The 21031-nt window shown below is 70.6% G+C and overlaps 1 protein-coding gene across 1 annotated transcript in view; it reads left to right on the forward strand.

The window, feature by feature from the left end:
* The window catches only part of MAST1 (microtubule associated serine/threonine kinase 1), a 22437-nt gene extending 2074 nt beyond the window's left edge, over positions 1-20363 (forward strand). The window contains 29 exon segments of the mRNA XM_054183335.1: positions 320-408; positions 1277-1352; positions 1455-1482; positions 1484-1534; positions 2131-2244; positions 2247-2296; positions 2868-2943; positions 3316-3377; positions 3379-3523; positions 4309-4410; positions 5018-5065; positions 5067-5148; positions 5471-5538; positions 5612-5697; positions 6512-6720; positions 10498-10636; positions 11253-11385; positions 11462-11627; positions 12581-12682; positions 12765-12887; positions 13815-13924; positions 14900-15018; positions 15505-15692; positions 15805-15984; positions 16597-16829; positions 17292-17414; positions 18889-19019; positions 19204-19391; positions 19952-20363. Of these exon segments, the coding sequence (XP_054039310.1) occupies positions 320-408; positions 1277-1352; positions 1455-1482; positions 1484-1534; positions 2131-2244; positions 2247-2296; positions 2868-2943; positions 3316-3377; positions 3379-3523; positions 4309-4410; positions 5018-5065; positions 5067-5148; positions 5471-5538; positions 5612-5697; positions 6512-6720; positions 10498-10636; positions 11253-11385; positions 11462-11627; positions 12581-12682; positions 12765-12887; positions 13815-13924; positions 14900-15018; positions 15505-15692; positions 15805-15984; positions 16597-16829; positions 17292-17414; positions 18889-19019; positions 19204-19391; positions 19952-20244 (3514 nt within the window). The 3' untranslated portion in view covers positions 20245-20363.
* Positions 20364-21031: the final 668 nt, after the last annotated feature.

The raw sequence follows: 21031 nt of genomic DNA on the forward strand, positions 1-21031 counted from the left end.
CTTCGCCTCTTCTCCTCCCTCCTTGATCCCCGTCCTCCGTCCTTCGTCCCTCCTTCCTCATCCTCCACCTTCATCCTCCGGCCACATCAGCGCCCCCCGCCGTGGCCACTGCCCCCCCCCCGCCCCCCAGCCCCCCCCTGCATTCCTGCACCCCTTTGGGGGGGGGCTGCCTGTGCCCCCCCCCCCCCCCCCCCCCGCCACCTTTGGGTGTTGTGAGCACGTTCGGGTGCAAGGACATGGATGGGGGGGGGGTGTCTGGTGTGTGAGGGGGGTCCCGGCCCCCCCCCCCCACGCCCTCCCGCCCCCCCCCCCCCCCCAGCTGCCGCACGAGCAACCGGAAGAGCCTGATCCTGACCAGCACCTCCCCCACCCTCCCGCGCCCCCACTCGCCACTGCCCGGACACATCGGTGAGACCCCCCCCGACCCCCCCGGTGTCCCCAACCCCCCCATGTCCCCCAGCCCCCCCCCCCCCCCTCAGGTCCCCCCCCGAATCCCCCAAAGGGGCTCACAGGGAGCCCCAGCTATCTGTAGACCCCCCCCCCCCCCAAAGACCCATAAGGAACCCCCCCAAAACCACTGGGACCCCCCCAAGGGACCCATTGCACCCCCAGGGAAACCTGGGAGCTCCCCCCAGGGACCCGTAGGGACCCCCCAAGGGACCCCTTGCCCCCCTCAGGCCCCAAGAACCCCCCCAGGGGACCCAGAGGGACCCACAAAGGCCCCCCAGAAACCTCCCAGGGACACCCCCCCCCAGGGACCCATTGCCCCCCAAACGCCCCCCAGAAACCCCCCAGGGACCCATTGCCTCCCTCAGGCCGCAATGACCCCCCCCCAGGGACCCATTGGGACCCCCTGAAGGAACCCATTGCCCCCCCAAAGGCCCCAAGAACCCCCCCAAGGACCCATTGCCTCCCTCAGGCCCCAATGACCCCCCCCCAGGGACCCATTGGGGACCCCCTGAAGGGACCCATTGCCCCCCCAAAGGCCCCAAGAACCCCCCCAGGCAAACCTGGGGACCCCCAAGGTACCCATTGCCGCCCCCCCCCCCTTCCAGCCCCTGGGGTCCCTCCTGCCCCCCCCCCGCCCTTTTCCCCGGGGGGGGGGGGTGGTGGTGGTGTTTGCATCTGTTTGCCCCCTCCCCCTCCATTGTGGGTGGGGGCCTGGCGGGGTGGGGGTGTCAGGGCGGGGCGGGGGTGACGTCACACCACTGTTTTGTCTTCCCCCCCACCCCCCCCACCCCCGCCATGTGTGTGTGTGTGTGTCCCCCCCCCACAGGCAGCAGCCCCCTCGACAGTCCCCGCAACTTCTCGCCCAGCAACCCGGCCCACTTCTCCTTCGCCTCCTCCCGCCGGTAAAGGGGGGGGGGGACCCCGGCATCCGGGTGGCGATGGGGGTCGGGGGGGGGTGGGGAGGTCTGACACCCCCCCTATCCCACCCCCCCCCCGCCCCCCAGAGCCGACGGGCGCCGCTGGTCGCTGGCCCTCGCTGCCCTCCTCGGGTTATGGCACCAACACCCCCAGCTCCACCGTCTCGGTGAGTCGGGGGGGGCCCGGAGCCCCCCTCACATCCAGGGGATTCGCTGGGGCCCCCCTCCCCATGGCGTGGGGGGGGGGGGGGGGGATGTGAGGTGAGCTGTGGGTCTGGTTGAGGCTGGCCTGTGGGTCCCACCCGTGGGGGGGGGCGCTGGGGAGGGGTCAGTGGGTGGCCAGGGGTCCCCGTAGGGCCATGGGGGGGTCCGTGGGGGTCAGTGGGTCCCTGGGGGGGGCCATGGGTCCTCATGGAGCTCACTGGGGGGGGTCCGTGGGGGGCCCATGGGGGTCAGTGGGTCTTTGTGGGGGTCAGTGAGGGTCCGTGGGGTGCTTTGGGGGTCTGCAGGGTCGGGGGGTGGCCGGGGTCCCTGTGGGGGCCGTGGGGGGGTCCATGGGGGACAGCGGGTCCCTGTGGGTGGCCACGGGTCCTTGTGGGGTGCCATGGCGGGGGGGGGGGGCAGTCTGTGAGGGCCCGTGAGGGGTCCATGGGGTGGGTCGGGGATCTGGGAGGTCCGGGGGGTCGATGGGGCGGGTGGGGGCCCGTGGGGGGGGGGGGTCGGGGGTCCGTGGGGGGGGTCGGGGGGTGACGCGGGCGCGCAGTCCTCGTGCTCGTCCCAGGAGCGCCTGCACCAGCTGCCGGCGCAGCCGACGCCGGAGGAGCTGCGGTTCCTCTCCCGCCACTTCGGCAGCTCCGAGAGCCTGGCTGAGGAGGATGGGGGGGGCCCGGGGGGGGCCGGCCCCCGCGCCCCCGCTCCCGCAGCCTCAGGTGGGGCTGGGGCACTGCGGGGGGAGCGGGGATTTGGGGACCCCAGGGGGGAATCGGGGCACCAGGGGGCTGGGGGCAGGGGAACGAGGGCTTTGGGGTGACCATGGGGCTTGGGGACACCGTAGGGCTGGGGGGGGGTGTCAGGGTTTGGGGACCCCCATGGGGGAATCGGGGCATCAGGGGGCTGGGGGTCACCATGAGGTTGGGAGGGGGCACCAGGGCGTCGGGGTGACCATGGGGCTGGGGGACACCGTAGGGCTGGAGGGGGTGGGGATCTGGGGCCACTGTGGGGGAATCGGTGCGCCGTGAGGGGGGGGACACCGTGGGTCTGGGGTGACCCAGGGCAGGGGGACGTCGTGGCGGGGGGGCAATGGGGCACCATGGGGTGGGGGGGACAGTACGGTGATGGGGGCACTGTGACCGTGGGATATCGGGGGAGGAGGGGGGAGTGTGTGTGGATGGAAGGATCGTGGGGGGTCCTGCGGGTGCCAGCAGTGGGGAGGCGGGGGGGGGGACACGCTGTGGGTCCCATGGGTGCCAGTGGTGCCCCCCCCGCCCCCCCCCGCCCCAGCCCCGGGCGCTCGCCCTCGTCCCACGACAACGAGATCGTGATGATGAACCACGTCTACAAGGAGCGATTCCCCAAGGTGGGGCTGGCGTGGGACGCAGGGGGGGGGCTGGGGGAGGACACGAGGTCTTGGGAGGGGGGCTGGGGGGGGCCGCTATGGGGGTTGGGGGGTTATGGAACCGCTCGGGGGGGGCGTCTCAGGCGGCTGATGGGCACTGGGGGCAGATACAGGATCTCGGGGGGGTTCTGGAAGGATGATGGGGGTCTTGGGGGGTTATGGGGTATTTATGGGGGGTCGGGGGGGGCTCTGAGGTTCCCGGAGGGGAGGTGTGCGACAGCTCGAGGCGGGGGGGGGTGTGCTCTGGGGCACCGGAGGAGGTTATGGGGTGTTGGCGGGGCTCCAGGGGGATGTCGGGAGCCGTGGGGAGCCCTGTCCGCCTGGGTCCCGCAGGCGACGGCGCAGATGGAGGAGCGGCTGGAGGAGTTTGTGCGGGGCTGCGGCCCCGGGGGGACCCCCGCTGGCCGACGGCGCCCTCAGCTTCATCCAGCACCAGCTGGTGGAACTGGCGCGCGACTGCCTGGCCAAGGCCCGGCACGGCCTCATCACCGCCGCCTACTTCTATGAGCTGCAGGAGAACATGGAGCGGCTGCTGCAGGACGTGAGCTACGGCGCCCATGGGGACCCAACGGGACCCAATGGTGCCCAATGGTGCCCAACAGCGCCCAACGGGACCCAACGGGACCCAGTGGCGCCCAACGGGACCCAACGGGACCCAGCGGCGCCCAACGGTGCCCAATGGGTCCCAATGGTGCCCAACGGTGCCCAACGGGACCCAACGGTGCCCAACGGGACCCAACGGCGCCCAGTGGGACCCACTGGTGCCCAACGGTGCCCAACAGGATCCAACGGCGCCCAGTGGGACCCAATGGTGCCCAACGGTGCCCGGTAGGATCCAACGGTGCCCGATGGGACCCAATGGAGCTCAAACGGTGCCCAATGGGACCCAACAGGGACCAACAGCACCCAATGGGACCCAACAGGGACCAACAAGACCCAATGGCACCCAATGGGGACCCAAAAGAACCCAATTGCAACCAACAGGGATCCAACGGGACCCAACGGCACCCAACAGATCTCAACATGGACCCAACAGGGTCCAACGCAGACCTATTGGCACCCAACGGGGCCCCGAGGGACCCAACGGGACACTACTGGGACCCAACAGCACCCAGTTGGTCCTAATGGGGCCCAATGGCACCCTCAGCACCTAATGGGGGACCCACCAGGGCCCAATGGGAACCCTCATCACCCAGTGGGACCCAACAGGACCCAACAGGATGCCCTGGAGCCCATGGGACCCCCTGGCATTCCCCCGTCCCCTGGGACCCCCTGACAAACCCCCCCCCCCAACCCCCGCCAACCTTCTCCCCGTGTCCCCCCCAGGCCTACGAGCGCTCGGAGTCGGAGGAGGTGGCCTTCATCACCCAGCTGGTGAAGAAGCTCCTCATCATCATCTCCCGCCCCGCCCGGCTGCTCGAGTGCCTGGTGAGTCCCCCGGGACCCCCCCGGATCGCCCTTCCCACCCCAGGGGACCCCGCGTCCGGGCCCTGTGACACCCCCCACCCCCCCCCCATCCCATTTTGCACCATCCCAACCGTCCAATCAGACGAAGCCCTTCCGGTCACCCCGACAACGCCCCGGCCAATCCCTGTGTGCCGCCGTTGCCACGGTGACAGCCGTGTTGCCGGGGCAGCGCCATGGCGACGGAGCATCCCGGGTACCACCGAGACAAAGGCCGGGGGGGGCGGGGGGGGGGGCACACGCGTGTGCGCTCTGGCACACGCGTGTGCGTTGGCACGGCGACACGCGTGTGCGCACACGTGGTGGCGGGGGGTGGGGGCTCAGTCGCGCACGCGTGTCCCGGCGCGCGTGCAGCCGCACGCTCACACGCCTGTGCAGAGGCGCGGGCGCTCACACGCACGCGCACACGCGTGTGCCGGCACGCGTCTGCCGGCGCGTTGCACCGTTTCGGCGGGTTATTCCCCCCCCACCCCCGTGCACACCGGTGATGGTGCCTGCCCCCGTGCGCACGCGTGTGATGGTGCGTGTTCCTCCCCCCCCGGCACACGCGTGACGGGGCGTGTGGGCGCAGGAGTTCGACCCGGCCGAGTTCTACCAGCTGCTGGCGGCGGCCGAGGGCCAGGGCCCGCGAGGGGCTGCTGAAGGCCGACATCCCCCGATACATCATCGGGCAGCTGGGGCTGGCGCGGGACCCCTTCCCCGGTACACGCGTGTGCGAGCGGCCGCGGGGGCACCCGCGTGCGTGTGGGAGCACGCACACGCGTGTGGGAGCGTGCACTGGGCGGGGGTGTGGGGGTGTGTGTGTGTGGGGAGGGGGGGACGCGTGGGGTCTGCATGGCAGGGGGGGGGTGGGCAGGGCTGCACACGCGTGTGGAAGCGTGCACGGATCATGTCTGCACGGATCATGGCGGGGGGGGTGTGCGGGGCTGTGGGAAGGTGCCGGGGGGGGGGGTTGTGCACTGGGGCTGCGCGCGCGTTGACGCCCCGTGTCCCCGCACACGCGTGACGCCCCGTGTCCCCGCAGACGTGGTGCATCTGGAGGAGCCCGACAGCGGCGGCAGCAACACGCCGGAGCCCGAGGAGGGGGCTGAGGTGGGCGTCGGGGCAGGGTCCCTGCGCGTCCCTCCCCGCGTGTCCACCCCGTGTCACCCCGTGTCCCCCCCAGGGCCGAAGCGCCGTCCCCAGGGCCAAGAAGCCGCCGGGCGAAGGCGACTTCGAGACCATCAAACTCATCAGCAACGGCGCCTACGGGTGAGCAGCCCCCGACACCGGGGTCTCCCGGGGGGGTGGTCTTGGACGCCGGGGTCTCCTGGGGGGGGTGCCGGACACTGGGGTCCCCTGGGAGGGGTCCCAGACGCCGGGGTCCCCAAGGAGGTGCCGGCGCCACGGTCCCCAGGAGGGTCCCAGACACAGGGGGTTCCCAGGAAGGTGCCGGTCACTGGGGTCCCGGGGGGGGTCCCAGACCCTGGGGTCCCCAGGAGGTTCCCAGGTGCCGGGATCCCTGGGGGGGTGCCGGACACTGGGGTCCCCCGGGATGGTCCCAAACACTGGGGTCTCTGGGGGGGGGTCCCGGATACTGGGGTCCCCAGGAGATCCTCGGACCCCACAGTCCCTGGAAGGGTCCTGGATGCTGGGGTCCCTGGGGGGATGCTGGGGTCCCTGGGGGGGGGGTGTCCCTGGGCGGGGGGGGTGTCCCTGGGGGGATGCCAGACACTGGGGTCCCCGGGAGGTTCCCAGCTGCCGGGATCCCTGGGGGGCTGCTGGATGCCGGGGTCCCTGGGGTGGTCCCAAACACTGGGGTCCCCAGGAGATTCCCAGACGCCGGGGTCCATGGAAGGGTCCCTGGCGGGGGGGGTGGGGGGGTCCTGGGGGGGGGTGCTGGCCCCGGTGTCCCCGGAGAGTCCCCAGATGCCGGGGTCCCCAAGGGGGTGCTGGACACCGGAGCCCCCAGGATGGTCCCCGGACGCCGGGGTCCCCAGGGGAGGGTCCGGGGGAGGCGGTGGCTGGGGGGGGTGTCCCATCCGGCGGTGTCCCTGCCGCGGGGTGACACGTGCCGTGCCGGCAGGGCCGTGTACCTGGTGCGGCACCGGGCCACGCGCCAGCGCTTCGCCATGAAGAAGATCAACAAGCAGAACCTGCTGCTGCGCAACCAGGTGGAACAGGCCTTCGTGGAGCGCGACATCCTCACCTTCGCCGAGAACCCCTTCGTCGTCAGCATGTTCTGCTCCTTCCAGACCCGCCGCCACCTCTGCATGGTCATGGAGTACGTGGAAGGTGGGCGCGGGGACGGCGGGCGGCGTGATGTGGGGGGCTGGGCGTCACGATACGGGGCTGGGCATCGTGATACAGGGGCTGGGCGTCACGATATGAGGCTGGGCATCGTGATACAGGGGCTGGGCATTGCGATATGAGGCTGGGCATCGTGATACAGGGGCTGGGTGTCACAATATGGGGCTGGGCATTGCGATATGAGGCTGGGCATCATGATATAGGGGCTGGGCATCACGATATGGGGCTGGGCGTCACGATATGGGGCTGGGCATTGCGATATGAGGCTGGGCATCATGATACAGGGGCTGGGCATCACGATATGGGGCTGGGCATCGTGATACAGGGGCTGGGCATCATGATACAGGGGCTGGGCATTGTGATATGGGGCTGGGCATCATGACATAGGGGCTGGGTGTCACGATATGAGGCTGGCCAGCGCAATATGGGGCTGGGCATCATGATATAGGGGCTGGGCGTCACGATATGGGGCTGGGCAGCGCAATATGGGGCTGGGCATTGTGATACAGGGGCTGGGCGTCACGATATGGGTCTGGGCAGCGCAATATGGGGCTGGGCATCACAATGCAGGGACTGAGTGTCATGATATGGGGCTGGGTGGCATGATATTGGACTGGGTGTTGTGATATAGGGCTGGGTATCATGATATGGAACGTTGTGATATGGGGCTAGGCATCACGATACAGGGCTGGGTGTCATGACATGGGGCTGGGCAGTGTGATATTGGACTGGTTGTCGTGATACAGGGCTGGGTATCATGATATGGGGCTGGGCATCGCGATATGGGGCTGGGCATTGTGATATGGGGCTGGGCATCACAATACGGGGCTGGGCATCATGATATGGGGCTGGGCAGTGTGATATTGGGCTGGGTATCGTGATATAGGGCTGGGCATCGTGATATAGGGCGTCGCGATACAGGGCTGGGCATCGTGATATGGGGCTGGGCATCACGGTACGGGGCTGGGAGTCTCGATATTGGCCTGGGTGTTGTGATACAGGGCTGGGTATCATGATATGGGGCGTCGTGATATGGGGCTGGGTATAACAATATGGGGCTGGGTGTCATGATATGGGGCTGGGCATCATGATATGGGGCTGGGCAGTGTGATATTGGGCTGGGTATCGTGATATAGGGCTGGGTGTCATGATATAGGGCATTGCGATACAGGGCTGGGCATCGTGGTATGGGGCTGGCTGTTGTGATATGGGGCTGGGCATCGTGATACGGGGCTGGGCATCACGATACGGGGCTGGGCGTCATGATATGGGGCTGGGCAGTGTGATATTGGGCTGGGTATCGTGATATAGGGCTGGGTGTCATGATATAGGGCGTCGCGATACAGGGCTGGGCATCGTGGTATGGGGCTGGCTGTTGTGATACGGGGCTGGGCATCACGATACGGGGCTGGGTGTCATGATATGGGGCTGGGCAGTGTGATATTGGGCTGGGTATCATGATATAGGGCTGGGTATCGTGATATAGGGCTGGGTGTCATGATAAAGGGCGTCGCGATACAGGGCTGGGCATTGTGATACGGGGCTGGGCATCGTGATATGGGGCTGGCTGTTGTGATACGGGGCTGGGTCTCGCGCTACGGGGTGTCGTGATATCGGGGCTGGGCATCACGATATGGGGCTGGGCATTGTGATACAGGGGCTGGGCGTCACGATATGGGGCTGGGCATTGCGATATGAGGCTGGGCATCGTGATACAGGGGCTGGGCGTCACGATATAGGGCTGGGCATCGTGATACAGGGGCTGGGCGTCACGATACAGGGGCTGGGCATTGCGATATGGGGCTGGGCATCATGATATAGGGGCTGGGTGTCACGATATGGGGCTGGGCATCGTGATATAGCGGCTGGGCATCACGATATGGGTCTGGGCAGCGCAATATGGGGCTGGGCATCACAATGCAGGGACTGAGTGTCATGATATGGGGCTGGGTGGCATGATATTGGACTGGGTGTTGTGATATAGGGCTGGGTATCATGATATGGAACGTTGTGATATGGGGCTAGGCATCACGATACAGGGCTGGGTGTCATGACATGGGGCTGGGCAGTGTGATATTGGACTGGTTGTCGTGATACAGGGCTGGGTATCATGATATGGGGCTGGGCATCGCGATATGGGGCTGGGCATTGTGATATGGGGCTGGGCATCACAATACGGGGCTGGGTGTCATGATATGGGGCTGGGCAGTGTGATATTGGGCTGGGTATCGTGATATAGGGCTGGGTATCGTGATATAGGGCGTCGCGATACAGGGCTGGGCATCGTGATATGGGGCTGGGCATCATGATACGGGGCTGGGACTCTCGATATTGGCCTGGGTGTTGTGATACAGGGCTGGGTATCATGATATGGGGCGTCGTGATATGGGGCTGGGTATAACAATATGGGGCTGGGTGTCATGATATGGGGCTGGGCGTCATGATATGGGGCTGGGCAGTGTGATATTGGGCTGGGTATCGTGATATAGGGCTGGGCATCGTGATATAGGGCGTCGCGATACAGGGCTGGGCATCGTGATATGGGGCTGGGCATCACGATACGGGGCTGTGAGTCTCGATATTGGCCTGGGTGTTGTGATACAGGGCTGGGTATCATGATATGGGGCGTCGTGATATGGGGCTGGGTATAACAATATGGGGCTGGGTGTCATGATATGGGGCTGGGCGTCATGATATGGGGCTGGGCAGTGTGATATTGGGCTGGGTATCGTGATATAGGGCTGGGCATCGTGATATAGGGCGTCGCGATACAGGGCTGGGCATCGTGATATGGGGCTGGGCATCACGATACGGGGCTGTGAGTCTCGATATTGGCCTGGGTGTTGTGATACAGGGCTGGGTATCGTGATATGGGGCGTCGTGATATGGGGCTGGGTGTAACAATATGGGGCTGGGTGTCATGATATGGGGCTGGGCATCATGATATGGGGCTGGGCAGTGTGATATTGGGCTGGGTATCGTGATATAGGGCTGGGTGTCATGATATAGGGCATTGCGATACAGGGCTGGGCATCGTGGTATGGGGCTGGCTGTTGTGATATGGGGCTGGGCATCGTGATACGGGGCTGGGCATCACGATACGGGGCTGGGTGTCATGATATGGGGCTGGGCAGTGTGATATTGGGCTGGGTATCGTGATATAGGGCTGGGTGTCATGATATAGGGCGTCGCGATACAGGGCTGGGCATCGTGATATGGGGCTGGGCATCGTGGTATGGGGCTGGCTGTTGTGATACGGGGCTGGGCATCACGATACGGGGCTGGGTGTCGTGATATGGGGCTGGGCAGTGTGATATTGGGCTGGGTATCGTGATATAGGGCTGGGTGTCATGATATAGGGCGTCGCGATACAGGGCTGGGCATCGTGATATGGGGCTGGGCATCGTGGTATGGGGCTGGCTGTTGTGATACGGGGCTGGGCATCACGATACGGGGCTGGGTGTCGTGATATGGGGCTGGGTATCGTGATATAGGGCTGGGTGTCATGATATAGGGCGTCGCGATACAGGGCTGGGCATCGCGATATGGGGCTGGGCATCACGATACGGGGCTGGCTGTTGTGATACGGGGCTGGGTCTCGTGCTATGGGGCGTCGTGATATCGGGGCTGGGCATCATGATATGGGTCTGGGCGTCGCCGCGCGGGGCTGGCGGTGCCGTGACTCGCGCCGCTGTGTCCCCTCTGTGTCCCCCCCTCCCCGGTGTCCCCCCCCCGGTGTCCCCCCCCCGGTGTCCCCCCCAGGCGGGGACTGTGCCACGCTGCTGAAGCACATCGGGGCGCTGCCGCTGGAACTGGCCCGGCTTTACTTCGCCGAGACCGTGCTGGCCCTCGAGTATCTGCACAACTACGGCATCGTCCACCGCGACCTCAAGCCCGACAAGTGCGGGGGGGGGTCCTGGGGACTTGGGGGGGGGGGGGGGGATCCCCAGGCCGGGGGGGGGACACGCCGAACCTCTGGGTCCCGGATGCCTGGGTCCCCTCCGGATGCCGGGGTCCCCCGTGTGGGATGGGGCGGGGGGAGGTTCTGGGATGGGGGGGACGTGGATCTGGGGTGGGGGGGGGTGTCACTGGACGCGTGGGTCCCCAGGGTGGGGTGGGGGGACTTGGGCTGGCGGTGGCGGGGGCGGGGGGGGGACAGGATGCCGGATGCCTGAGACCCCGGGGTGGGATGGGGGGGGGGGGTGTCTGGGGCGGGGGGGAGCGATGGATGCCGGGGTCCCCGGAGTTGGGTTGGGGGGGGGTCGGTGTGGAGTTGGGGCGGGGGGGGGTCGTCACCGGACACCTGGGGTGGGGGAGGTCGTGCCATGGAGGGGGGGGCACACGTCAGACACCTGGGTCCCCACCAGACACTGGGGTCCCTGGGGTGGGATGGGGGGGGGTCCGGACCGGGGAGTCGGGGGGTTGGGGGGGGGGGGGGGGATGCTGGATCCTGAGTGTGTCCCCCCCCACCCCGGACGCCTGTGTCCCCGTGTGTGTCCCCCCCGTCCCCCCCCCAGCCTGCTGATCACCTCCCTGGGCCACGTGAAGCTGACGGACTTCGGGCTGTCCAAGATGGGGCTGATGAGCCTCACCACCAACCTCTACGAGGGCCACATGGAGAAGGACGCCCGCGAGTTCCGCGACAAGCAGGTGGGGTGTCCGTCCCCCCCCCCCCCGCCTCATCCCCCCCCCATCCCCGCCGCCGACTTTTCCCCCCCCCCCGCAGGTGTGCGGGACCCCCGAGTACATCGCGCCCGAGGTGATCCTGCGGCAGGGCTACGGGAAGCCCGTGGACTGGTGGGCCATGGGCATCGTCCTCTACGAGTTCCTGGTGGGCTGCGTCCCCTTCTTCGGGGACACCCCCGAGGAGCTCTTCGGGCAGGTCATCTCGGGTACGGGGGGGGGGACACGGGGCGGGTACAGGGGGGGACACGGGGGGACATGGGGACACGGGGCGGGTCCGGGTCAACTCGGGTATGGGGGGACACAGGGACATGGGGGGACATGGGGACACGGGGCGGGTCATTGCAGGTATGGGGGGACATGGGGACGTGGGGGGACATGGGGACACAGGGCAGGTCGTCTCGGGTACAGGGGGGGACACGGGGGGACATGGGGACACGGGGCGGGTCCAGGTCATCTCGGGTATGGGGGGACACAGGGGGACGTGGGGGGACATGGGGACATGGGGCGGGTCATCTCGGGTATGGGGGGACATGGGGAAATGGGGGGACATGGGGACACAGGGCAGGTCGTCTCGGGTATGGGGGGGGACATGGGGGGACATGGGGACACAGGGCAGGTCACCTCGGGTACAGGAGGCACATGGGGACGTGGGGGGACATGGGGACACAGGGTGGGTCATCTCAGGTACCAGGGGGACATGGGGACAGGGGGACATGAGGACATGGGGGGGGTCGTCTCGGATACGGGGGGACACACGGGGGGACACATGGGGGGGATGCATGGGGACACGGGGACACAGGGCGGGTCATGTTTAGTACGGGGGGGGGACATGGGGACATGGGGAGGGTCATTTTGGGTATGGGGGGGACATGGGGACACAGGGATGGGGACAAGGGAGGGACACAAGGGGACACAGAGCAGGACGCCTCGGGTACGGGGACGCGGGGGGACACGGGGACGTGGGGGGACACAGGGACACGGTGGGGGGAGCGGGTCACCTCGGGTACCCCGGGACGGGGACACGGGGACGGGTCACCCCTGGTACCGTGACGGGCACGGGGACGTGGGGACAAGACGGGGGCCGGCAGCCATGACCCCGCGCTCACGTGCGTCCCCCCGTGTGTCCCCCCGCCGGTGTGTCCCCCCCCCCCCGCGACAGACGAGATCCTGTGGCCGGAGGGGGACGAGGCGCTGCCCCCCGACGCCCAGCACCTCATCTCCTGCCTCCTGCAGCCCGACCCCCTGCGGCGCCTCGGGGCCGGTGAGACCCCCAGGACCCCCCCCCCGGCTCCCCCCACCCCCCCCCCCACCCCCGACCCCGCTGACCCCGTCCCTGTCCCCAGGGGGGGCGCAGGAGGTGAAGGCCCACGGCTTCTTCGCGGCGCTGGACTGGACGGGGCTCCTGCGGCAAAAAGCCGAGTTCGTGCCGCACCTGGAGTCCGAGGAGGACACCAGCTACTTCGACAGTGAGGGACCCCCCCCCCCGCCACCCCCCCGCGACCCCACAGGGACCCCCCCGGGACCCCAACCCTGGGAACCCCCCGGGATCCCCACCCTGTGACTGACCCCCCCGGGACCACTCGGGACCCTCCAGGACCCCCCCTAGGACTATCCCAGGATCCCAACGCTGGGACCCCCCACCCTGCGACCCCCCCAGGACCCCCTTGGGAGCCCTCAAGAACACCCCCAGGACTCCACCAGGACCCCGACCCTGGGACCCCCACTCTGTGACTCCCCTCCGGGATCCCCCCAGGACCCCAACCCTGGGAACCCCCCGGGATCCCCACCCTGTGACCCCCCCGGGACCACTTGGGACCCTCCAGGACCCCCCTAGGACTCTCTCAGGATCCCAACGCTGGGACCCCCCCACCCTGCGACCCCCCCAGGACCCCCTTGGGACCCCTCGGGACCCCCCCCCAGGACCCCAACCCTGGGAACCCCCCGGGATCCCCACCCTGTGACCCCCCCGGGACCCCTCGGGACCCACCCACTGGGTGCGATCACCCTCCCTTGACACCCTGAGACCCCCCCCCCCGGGACCCCAACCCTGGGATTCTTTTGGGACCCCCCCCCCCCAGGACTCCCCTGGGACCCTCCAAGGACTCCCTTGGGTCCTCTTGGGACCCCCCCCCAAGACCCCAACCTTGGGACCCCAACCCTGGGACCACCCCACAACCCCTCCCGGGGGACACCCCCTTGGTCCCCCCTTCCCCCCCCCCCCGCCCAGGGCTTCCAGCCCCTCCAAGGGGACCTTCAACCCCCACCCCCCCATCATGGGACACCCCCCCCCCCCCCCCCCGCCAAGAATCCCCCCATGGGCCCCTCTATGGGTCCCTCACCCCCAGGCCCCCCCCCCCGGGGTGACCCTATGGGACCCCCCCCCCCCCCCGCAGCGCGCTCGGACCGGTACCCCCACGTCACCCCCTACGAGGACGAGGACACGACGGAGGACGAGCCCGTGGAGATCCGGCAGTTCTCGTCCTGCTCCCCCCGATTCAGCAAGGTGGGGGCACGGGGGGGGTCCGTGGGGGGTCCACAAGGCGGGGGGGGGGACACGTGGGGACACGGGGACGCGCAGGCCCCTCGTGCAAACCCTCGTGCGACACCCCCCCCATGAAAACCCCCGTGTGATCACACGTGGCCAAACCCTCGTGCCATCGCACGTGTCCGACACCCCCCCCCCCCCCCGGCCCCTCGTGCGCTCACACTTGTGAAAAACCCCGTGGGGGTCACACGTGTGCAAAAACCCGTGTGACCCCCCTGCGATCGCGCGTGTCCGAACCCTCGTGCGGTCGCACGCACGCGCGCAGACCCCCGTACGGCCCTCGCGTGCGCCGAGACCCTGATGCGACCACACGTGCCCGGACCCTCGTGTGACCACATGCGTGACGCCCCCGTGCAATCACGTGTGTGCAAACCCTCGTGTGACCCTCGTGCACCTCCCCCGTGCGACCACACGTGCCCGGACCCTCGTGCGACCCTCGTGTGCCCACACATGTGCCATCCCCGTGCGATCACGCGTGTGCAAACCCTCGTGCGACCCTCGTGCGCCGTCCCCGTGCAAACACACCTGTGCGACCCTCGTGCGACCCTCATGCGCCTCCCCCGTGTGACCCCACGTGCCCAGACCCTCGTGCGACCCTTGTGCGACCCTCGTGCACCCACACGCGTGATGCCCCCGTGCAAACACACGTGTGCGACCCTCGTGCGACCCTCGTGCGACCCTCATGCGCCTTCCCCGTGCGACCCCACGTGCCCAGACCCTCGTGCAACCCTCGTGCGACCCTCGTGCACCCACACGTGTGATGCCCCCGTGCGATCACGCACGTGCAAACCCTCGTGCGACCCTCGTGCGCCGCCCCCGCGCGACCACGGGTGTGCAAACCCTCGTGCCGTTGCACCCGCGCGATCCCCCGCGTGCCCGCCGTGCGCTCACGCGCGCGGCCCCCCCCCGCGCCCCCCCGCCCGGTGCCCGCAGGTGTACAGCAGCCTGGAGCAGCTCCCGCAGCCGGAGCCGAAGGGGCCCAAGGGGCGGCCGCGGGACGAGGGGCGACGCGAGGGGCTGAGCCGCGGCTGGCGCACGGCGTCCCCCGAGCTGTGAGACCCCCCCTCACCGCCGCGGGGCACGGGGGGGCACACATGGGTCCCTGGGGGGGGGGCAAGGCCTGAATCCCCGGGGGGGGGGGGGTGTCACACCTGAGTCCGGGGGGGTTACACATGGCGGGGGGGGGTCACACCTCAGTCCACGGGGGGACAATGCCTGGGACCCCTGGGGGAGTCATACCTGGATCCCCGGGGGGGGGTCACACCTGGGTCCCTTGGGGGGGCACACGGGTGTCCCCTGGGGGGGGGGGGGGGGGGGGGGCAACGCCTGGGGTCTGCCTGGGTGCTCGGGTGTCCTAGAGCGGGTGATTGGGGGGGGGTGCAGTGGTCAGGCCCCCCCCAAACACCTGGGACCCCTGGGGGTGTCACACCTGGGTCCCTGGGGTCTGACGGGACACCTGGGTCCGCTGGAGGGGGTGATGGGGGGGGGGGAGCCGCGGTCAGACACCCCCCCCCCCCCCCCCGCCCCCAAAATGGCAGGAAGCGGCCGCCGGCAGCCGAGGGAGCCCCCCCCGAGGGCGAGGGCAGCCCCCCTCCGGGCGCCCGTCGCCGCTTCTCGGCCCTGCTGGAACCGGGGCGCCCCGGGCCCCCCCCCGAGGAGAGGACGCCCCCCCGCAACGGGGTCCCCCCCCGCGATGGACCCACGGATGGACCCAGCGAGGAGCCAGGTCGGTCCCAGACGCCGGGGTCCTTTGGGGGGGTCCCGGAGCCCTGGGTCCCTTGGAGGGGGGGGTCCCGGACGCCGGGGTCCTCACTATCCGCGCCCCCCCCCTCCCCTAGGGGACAGAGCACCCCGGGCCGGGGACCTGCCACCCCCCCGGGCCGAGCTGGGGGGTCTGCGGCGCCCGCGGCACCCGGGGGTGGCCCCCGAAGGGGGGGGTGACAAGCGCAGCCCCCGCGGCCCCGGGAAGGTCACCAAGTCGGCGTCGGCCACCGCCCTCTCCGTCATCATCCCCAGCGGTGGGTGTCACCCCCCCGGGACACCAATTCCCCCCCCCCCCCCCAGCACCCCAACATCCCCTTGGGGCCCCCCTCACCCCCCCTGGGGGGGGTCCTGGACACCTGGGTCCCGAGGGTGGGGGGTCCCTGGTCACCCGGGTGCCCCTGGGGGGGGTGAGTGGGGGGGTGCCCCTGGGTGCCTGGGTCCCCCTGGGTCCCCAAAGGTGGTGGGGGTCTCCCGGACACCTGGGTCCCCCTGGGGGGGCTGGAGGGGGGGGGTCCCCGGGTCCCCGTGGGTGCTGTGGATCCCTAAGGATGGTGGGGGGGGGTGGGGGTCCCCTGGTCACCCGGGTCCCCCTGGGGGTGGGGGGGTGCCCATGTCCCCGGGGGGGTGGTGGGGCGCCCGGTCCCCAGGGTGGGTGTCCCTGGGGGGGTGGACCCCTGGGGGTGCCGGTGGGTCCCCCGGGGGGGTGGTGGGACCCCCGGTCCCCGGGGTAGGGGTCCCCCGGGGGGGTGCGTGGGGGTCCCTGGGTAGTGGGGGTCTGGACCCCCGGGGGCGGCGGTGGGCCCCCAGGGTGGGGGGCAGCGGGGGGTCCGGGTTCTGAGGGGGGGGTGCCATCGGGGGGGGCGCAGGGGAGGCGCCCGGCTCCTCGCCCCTGGGCAGCCCCATGTCGCCGCGGTCGCTCTCGTCGGACCCGTCCTCCCGCGACTCGTCCCCCGGGCGGGAGCTGGCCCCGGCGGTGGCCGCCCCCCCCCGCTCCCCCATCGCCATCCCCCGCCCCGGCAAGAAGTTCGGCTTCACCCTCCGCGCCATCCGCGTCTACCTGGGCGACAGCGACGTCTACAGCGTCCACCACGTCGTCTGGGTCAGGGGGGCCGGGGGGGGACATCGGGGGGGACACTGGGGGGGGGGGGGGGGTTGGGGACATGGGGGAGGGCGGTGGGATGGGGACGTGGTGGGGGGAAGGGCGGACACACATGACACTGGGGACATGGTGGGGACGCGGGGGGGTATTGGGGACATCAGGGCTTGTGGGACGTTGGGGACACCAAGGGGAGGTCGGGGGGGGACACATTGGGGACATGGGGGGGTACGTGAGGGGTCATTTGGGACACGGGGGGGATGTTTGGGACATGGGGGGGACATTGGAGGAGATGTAGGGAGGATGGTGGGACACTGAGGACATGGGGGGGGGACATCGGGGGGACATGGGGGGATACTGAGGACATCGGGGGGACATGGGGGCGTACCTGGGGGTCTCGGGGGGGACGCTGGGGACACGCGGCCCCAGTGCATTGTGGGTAACGGCGTGGGGGGGGGGGCGCAGCACGTGGAGGAGGGGGGCCCAGCGCAGGAGGCGGGGCTTTGCGCCGGTGACCTCATCACCCACGTCAACGGGGAGCCCGTCCACGGGCTGGTGCACACCGAGGTCGTCGAGCTCATCCTCAAGGTCAGGGGTCACGGGGGGGTCAGGGGGGGTCACAGGGCGGAGGGTCACCGGGGGGGGGTCACGGTCTCGTGGGGGTCACGGGAGGTCATGGAGAGGTCACAGGACCGGGGGGTCACAGGGCGGGGGGTCATGGGAGGTCACGGGGTCGTCACGGGGTCACAGGGTCACAGGGCAGAAGGTCACGGGGGTCACATGCTGTAAAGGTCACAGGGGTGGGAGGTTGCGGTGGGGTCACGGCCAGGTCATAGGGCTGCCAGGGGGTCACAGTGGGGTCATGGGGGGGTCATAGGTCATGGCAGGGTCACGGGGGGGGTCACAGTGTGGTTCCGGGTCGTGGCAGGGCGTGGCAGGGTGTGGCAGGGAGGGGGTTGCAGTGTGGCAGGGGCGTGGCAGGGCGTGGCAGGGTGTGGCAGGGAGGGGGGGTGCGGTGTGGCAGGGTGTGGCAGGGTGTGGCAGGGAGGGGGGGTACGGTGTGGCAGGGCGTGGCAGGGTGTGGCGGGGGGTGCGGTGTGGCAGGGTGTGGCAGGGTGTGGCAGGGAGGGGGGTACGGTGTGGCAGGGCGTGGCAGGGTGTGGCGGGGGGTGCGGTGTGGCAGGGCGTGGCAGGGTGTGGCAGGGAGGGGGGGTGCGGTGTGGCAGGGCGTGGCAGGGTGTGGCAGGGAGGGGGGTGCGGTGTGGCAGGGCGTGGCAGGGTGTGGCAGGGAGGGGGGGTGCGGTGTGGCAGGGCGTGGCAGGGTGTGGCGGGGAGGGGGTTGCAGTGTGGCAGGGGCATGGCAGGGCGTGGCAGGGTGTGGCAGGGAGGGGGGGTGCGGTGTGGCAGGGCGTGGCAGGGTGTGGCAGGGAGGGGGGGTGCGGTGTGGCAGGGCGTGGCAGGGTGTGGCAGGGAGGGGGGGTGCGGTGTGGCAGGGCGTGGCAGGGTGTGGCAGGGAGGGGGGGTGCGGTGTGGCAGGGCGTGGCAGGGTGTGGCAGGGAGGGGGGGTGCGGTGTGGCAGGGCGTGGCAGGGTGTGGCAGGGAGGGGGGTGCGGTGTGGCAGGGCGTGGCAGGGTGTGGCAGGGAGGGGGGGTGCGGTGTGGCAGGGCGTGGCAGGGTGTGGCGGGGAGGGGGTTGCAGTGTGGCAGGGGCATGGCAGGGCGTGGCAGGGTGTGGCAGGGAGGGGGGGTGCGGTGTGGCAGGGCGTGGCAGGGTGTGGCAGGGAGGGGGGTGCGGTGTGGCAGGGCGTGGCAGGGTGTGGCGGGGGGGGTGCGGTGTGGCAGGGCGTGGCAGGGTGTGGCAGGGAGGGGGGGGTGCGGTGTGGCAGGGCGTGGCAGGGTGTGGCAGGGAGGGGGGGTGCGGTGTGGCAGGGCGTGGCAGGGTGTGGCAGGGAGGGGGGGTGCGGTGTGGCAGGGCGTGGCAGGGTGTGGCGGGGGGGTGCGGTGTGGCAGGGCGGGGCGGGGTGGGGCGTGGCAGGGCGTGGCGGTGACACCCCGCGCCCCAGAGCGGGACAAAGGTGCTGGTGACGACGACGCCGTTGGAAAACACCTCGATCCGGCTGGGCCCCGCCCGGCGCCGCGGCGCCCGTGGGAAGATGGCGCGGAGGAACCGGCGGGGGGGCGGCGGCCACGAGAGGTGGGGGCCGGGGGGGAAATCGGGGGGACGGGGGGGAAATGGGGCGAACTGGGGAATCGGGGCAGCTGCGGGGAACTGGGAGGGACTGGGGGTGAGCGGGGGGGCGCGGGGGCGGGCCGAGGGGGCGGGGTCGGCTCCGGGGGCGGGGTTTGGGGCGCGTCCCGGCGGCGGCGGCGGCGCTGAGGGTCCTCCCGTCCGCCAGGCGGCGCAGCGCCCTCTTCCGGCACCTGGCGCGCCAGGCCTCGCTGCTGCACACGAGCCGCTCGCTGACGTCACTGAGCCGCTCGCTCTCCTCCTCCGACAGCCTCCCCGCCTCCCCCACCCACGCGCGCGCACGGGACCCCGCCCTCCCGCCGCGCGCCGCCGAGGCGGGTAGGAGGCGCCGCCGTGGCAACGGGGCGGGGGGGGCGGGGCGATGGCGACGGGGCGGGGCCGCGGCGCAGGGGCGGGGAGGGCCGGGCCAATGGCTGGGCAGGGCCCTGGGAACGGGATGGGCGCAGCCAATGACGACGGGCGGGCGGGGCCCTGGGGACGAGGCGGGGTCCCGGTGCAGGGGCGGGCCTATGGGAACGGGTGGGCGGGGCCACGGCACAAGGGCGGGGCGGGATCAGGCCAATGGGAACAGGGAGGGCGGGGCCCTGGGGGGGGTTGACGGGTGGGTGGGGACAGAGCGGGCGGGGCCGTGGAAGGGGGCGAGGTGGGAGCCGGGCCAATGGGATCCGGGTGGGCGGGGCCAAGGGGCGGGGGCGGGGCGGTGGGGCGGAGCCGCAGCGGGCACACGGGGCCACCCATTTGCCCCCCAAAACCCCCTTGAACACCCGACCCGTCCCCAACCTTGGCCCACCAGGGCCCGGTAGGGCCCTGGTGGGCCAAGGTTGGGGACGGGGAGAGGTGGGAAACCCCTCCCCATCCCTGACCCGGACCCTCCGCAGGTGCCTCCCCCCCCAGCAGCTCCCCGGGCTCCAGCGCTCCCCCGTCACCGGCCCCGGCCGGGCCCCACCTGCGTCCCAGCTCCCTGCAGGGCCTGTCCCCGAAGCTGCAGCGTCAGTACCGGGCGGCCCGCTGCAAATCGGCCGGCAGCATCCCCCTCTCCCCCCCTGGCCCACACCCCCCTCGCCCCCCGCCGCCTCGCCCCCCGCTTTCCCCGCCAAGCTGCACCCCAAGGCGGCCGAATCCCCCCGCCTGGCTCGGCGGGGACCCCCCGAGAAAGGTTCCGGGGTGGTAACGGGGGGGACGCCCCGCAAGTTGGGGCTGGACCCCCCCCGCAAGGACTTCCCGGCCGAGCCGCCGCTGCAGAGCTTGGCCGAGTGGGATGGGGAGAGCCCGGCCGAGGGGACCCCCCCACCGCCGCCGCCCCCCCCCTGCCCGCCGCCTGGGCCGCCAGGAGCTGCCGCTGCTGCTGGGAGGCCCCTCCGCCAACGAGGCCGCTGCCGTCCCCCCCCAGCCGGTGGGGGGCCCCCCCAAAGCGCTGAGCCCGGTGCAGGAGCACGAGCAGGCCCGGCGTGGGGGGGGCCCCCCGGTGCCCATCGTGGTGGTGGGGCCCGGGGCGGCCCCCGGGGAGGGGGATGGGGCCATGGGGACCCCCCGCACTGCCCCCCCCCCCAGGGCGCTGAGACACCCCCCCCCCCCCCCGTGGCTGTAAATAGGGGCGGCCCCCAGGCATGCGGGGCCCCCCCCATACACAAAGGGTTAATACTGTGACAGCCCCCCCCCCCCCGCCCCCCCGGTGTGATGTCATCGGCCCGGCAGCCCCCCACTCCCAGTGTCCTGCTTGCCCCTGGTTCTCACCGCACTGATGTCACAGCGGCGATGTCACAGGCGGGCGGGGGGGGGGGAGGCAGAGCTCTGATGTCACTCGGGGAGGGGGAATGGTGACGTCAGAGAGGCGGTGGCCGTTGGGGAGGGAGGGTGACGTCACAGCTGGCAGCGGTGGAGCCGTGACATCACAGCAGCGGTGGCGGCAGCGCGGAATCGACGATGTCACCTTTATGGTGACGCTGATGGTGCGGTGG

The sequence above is a fragment of the Rissa tridactyla genome, chromosome 25, assembly GCF_028500815.1.
Source record: "Rissa tridactyla isolate bRisTri1 chromosome 25, bRisTri1.patW.cur.20221130, whole genome shotgun sequence".
Lineage (NCBI taxonomy): Eukaryota > Metazoa > Chordata > Aves > Charadriiformes > Laridae > Rissa > Rissa tridactyla.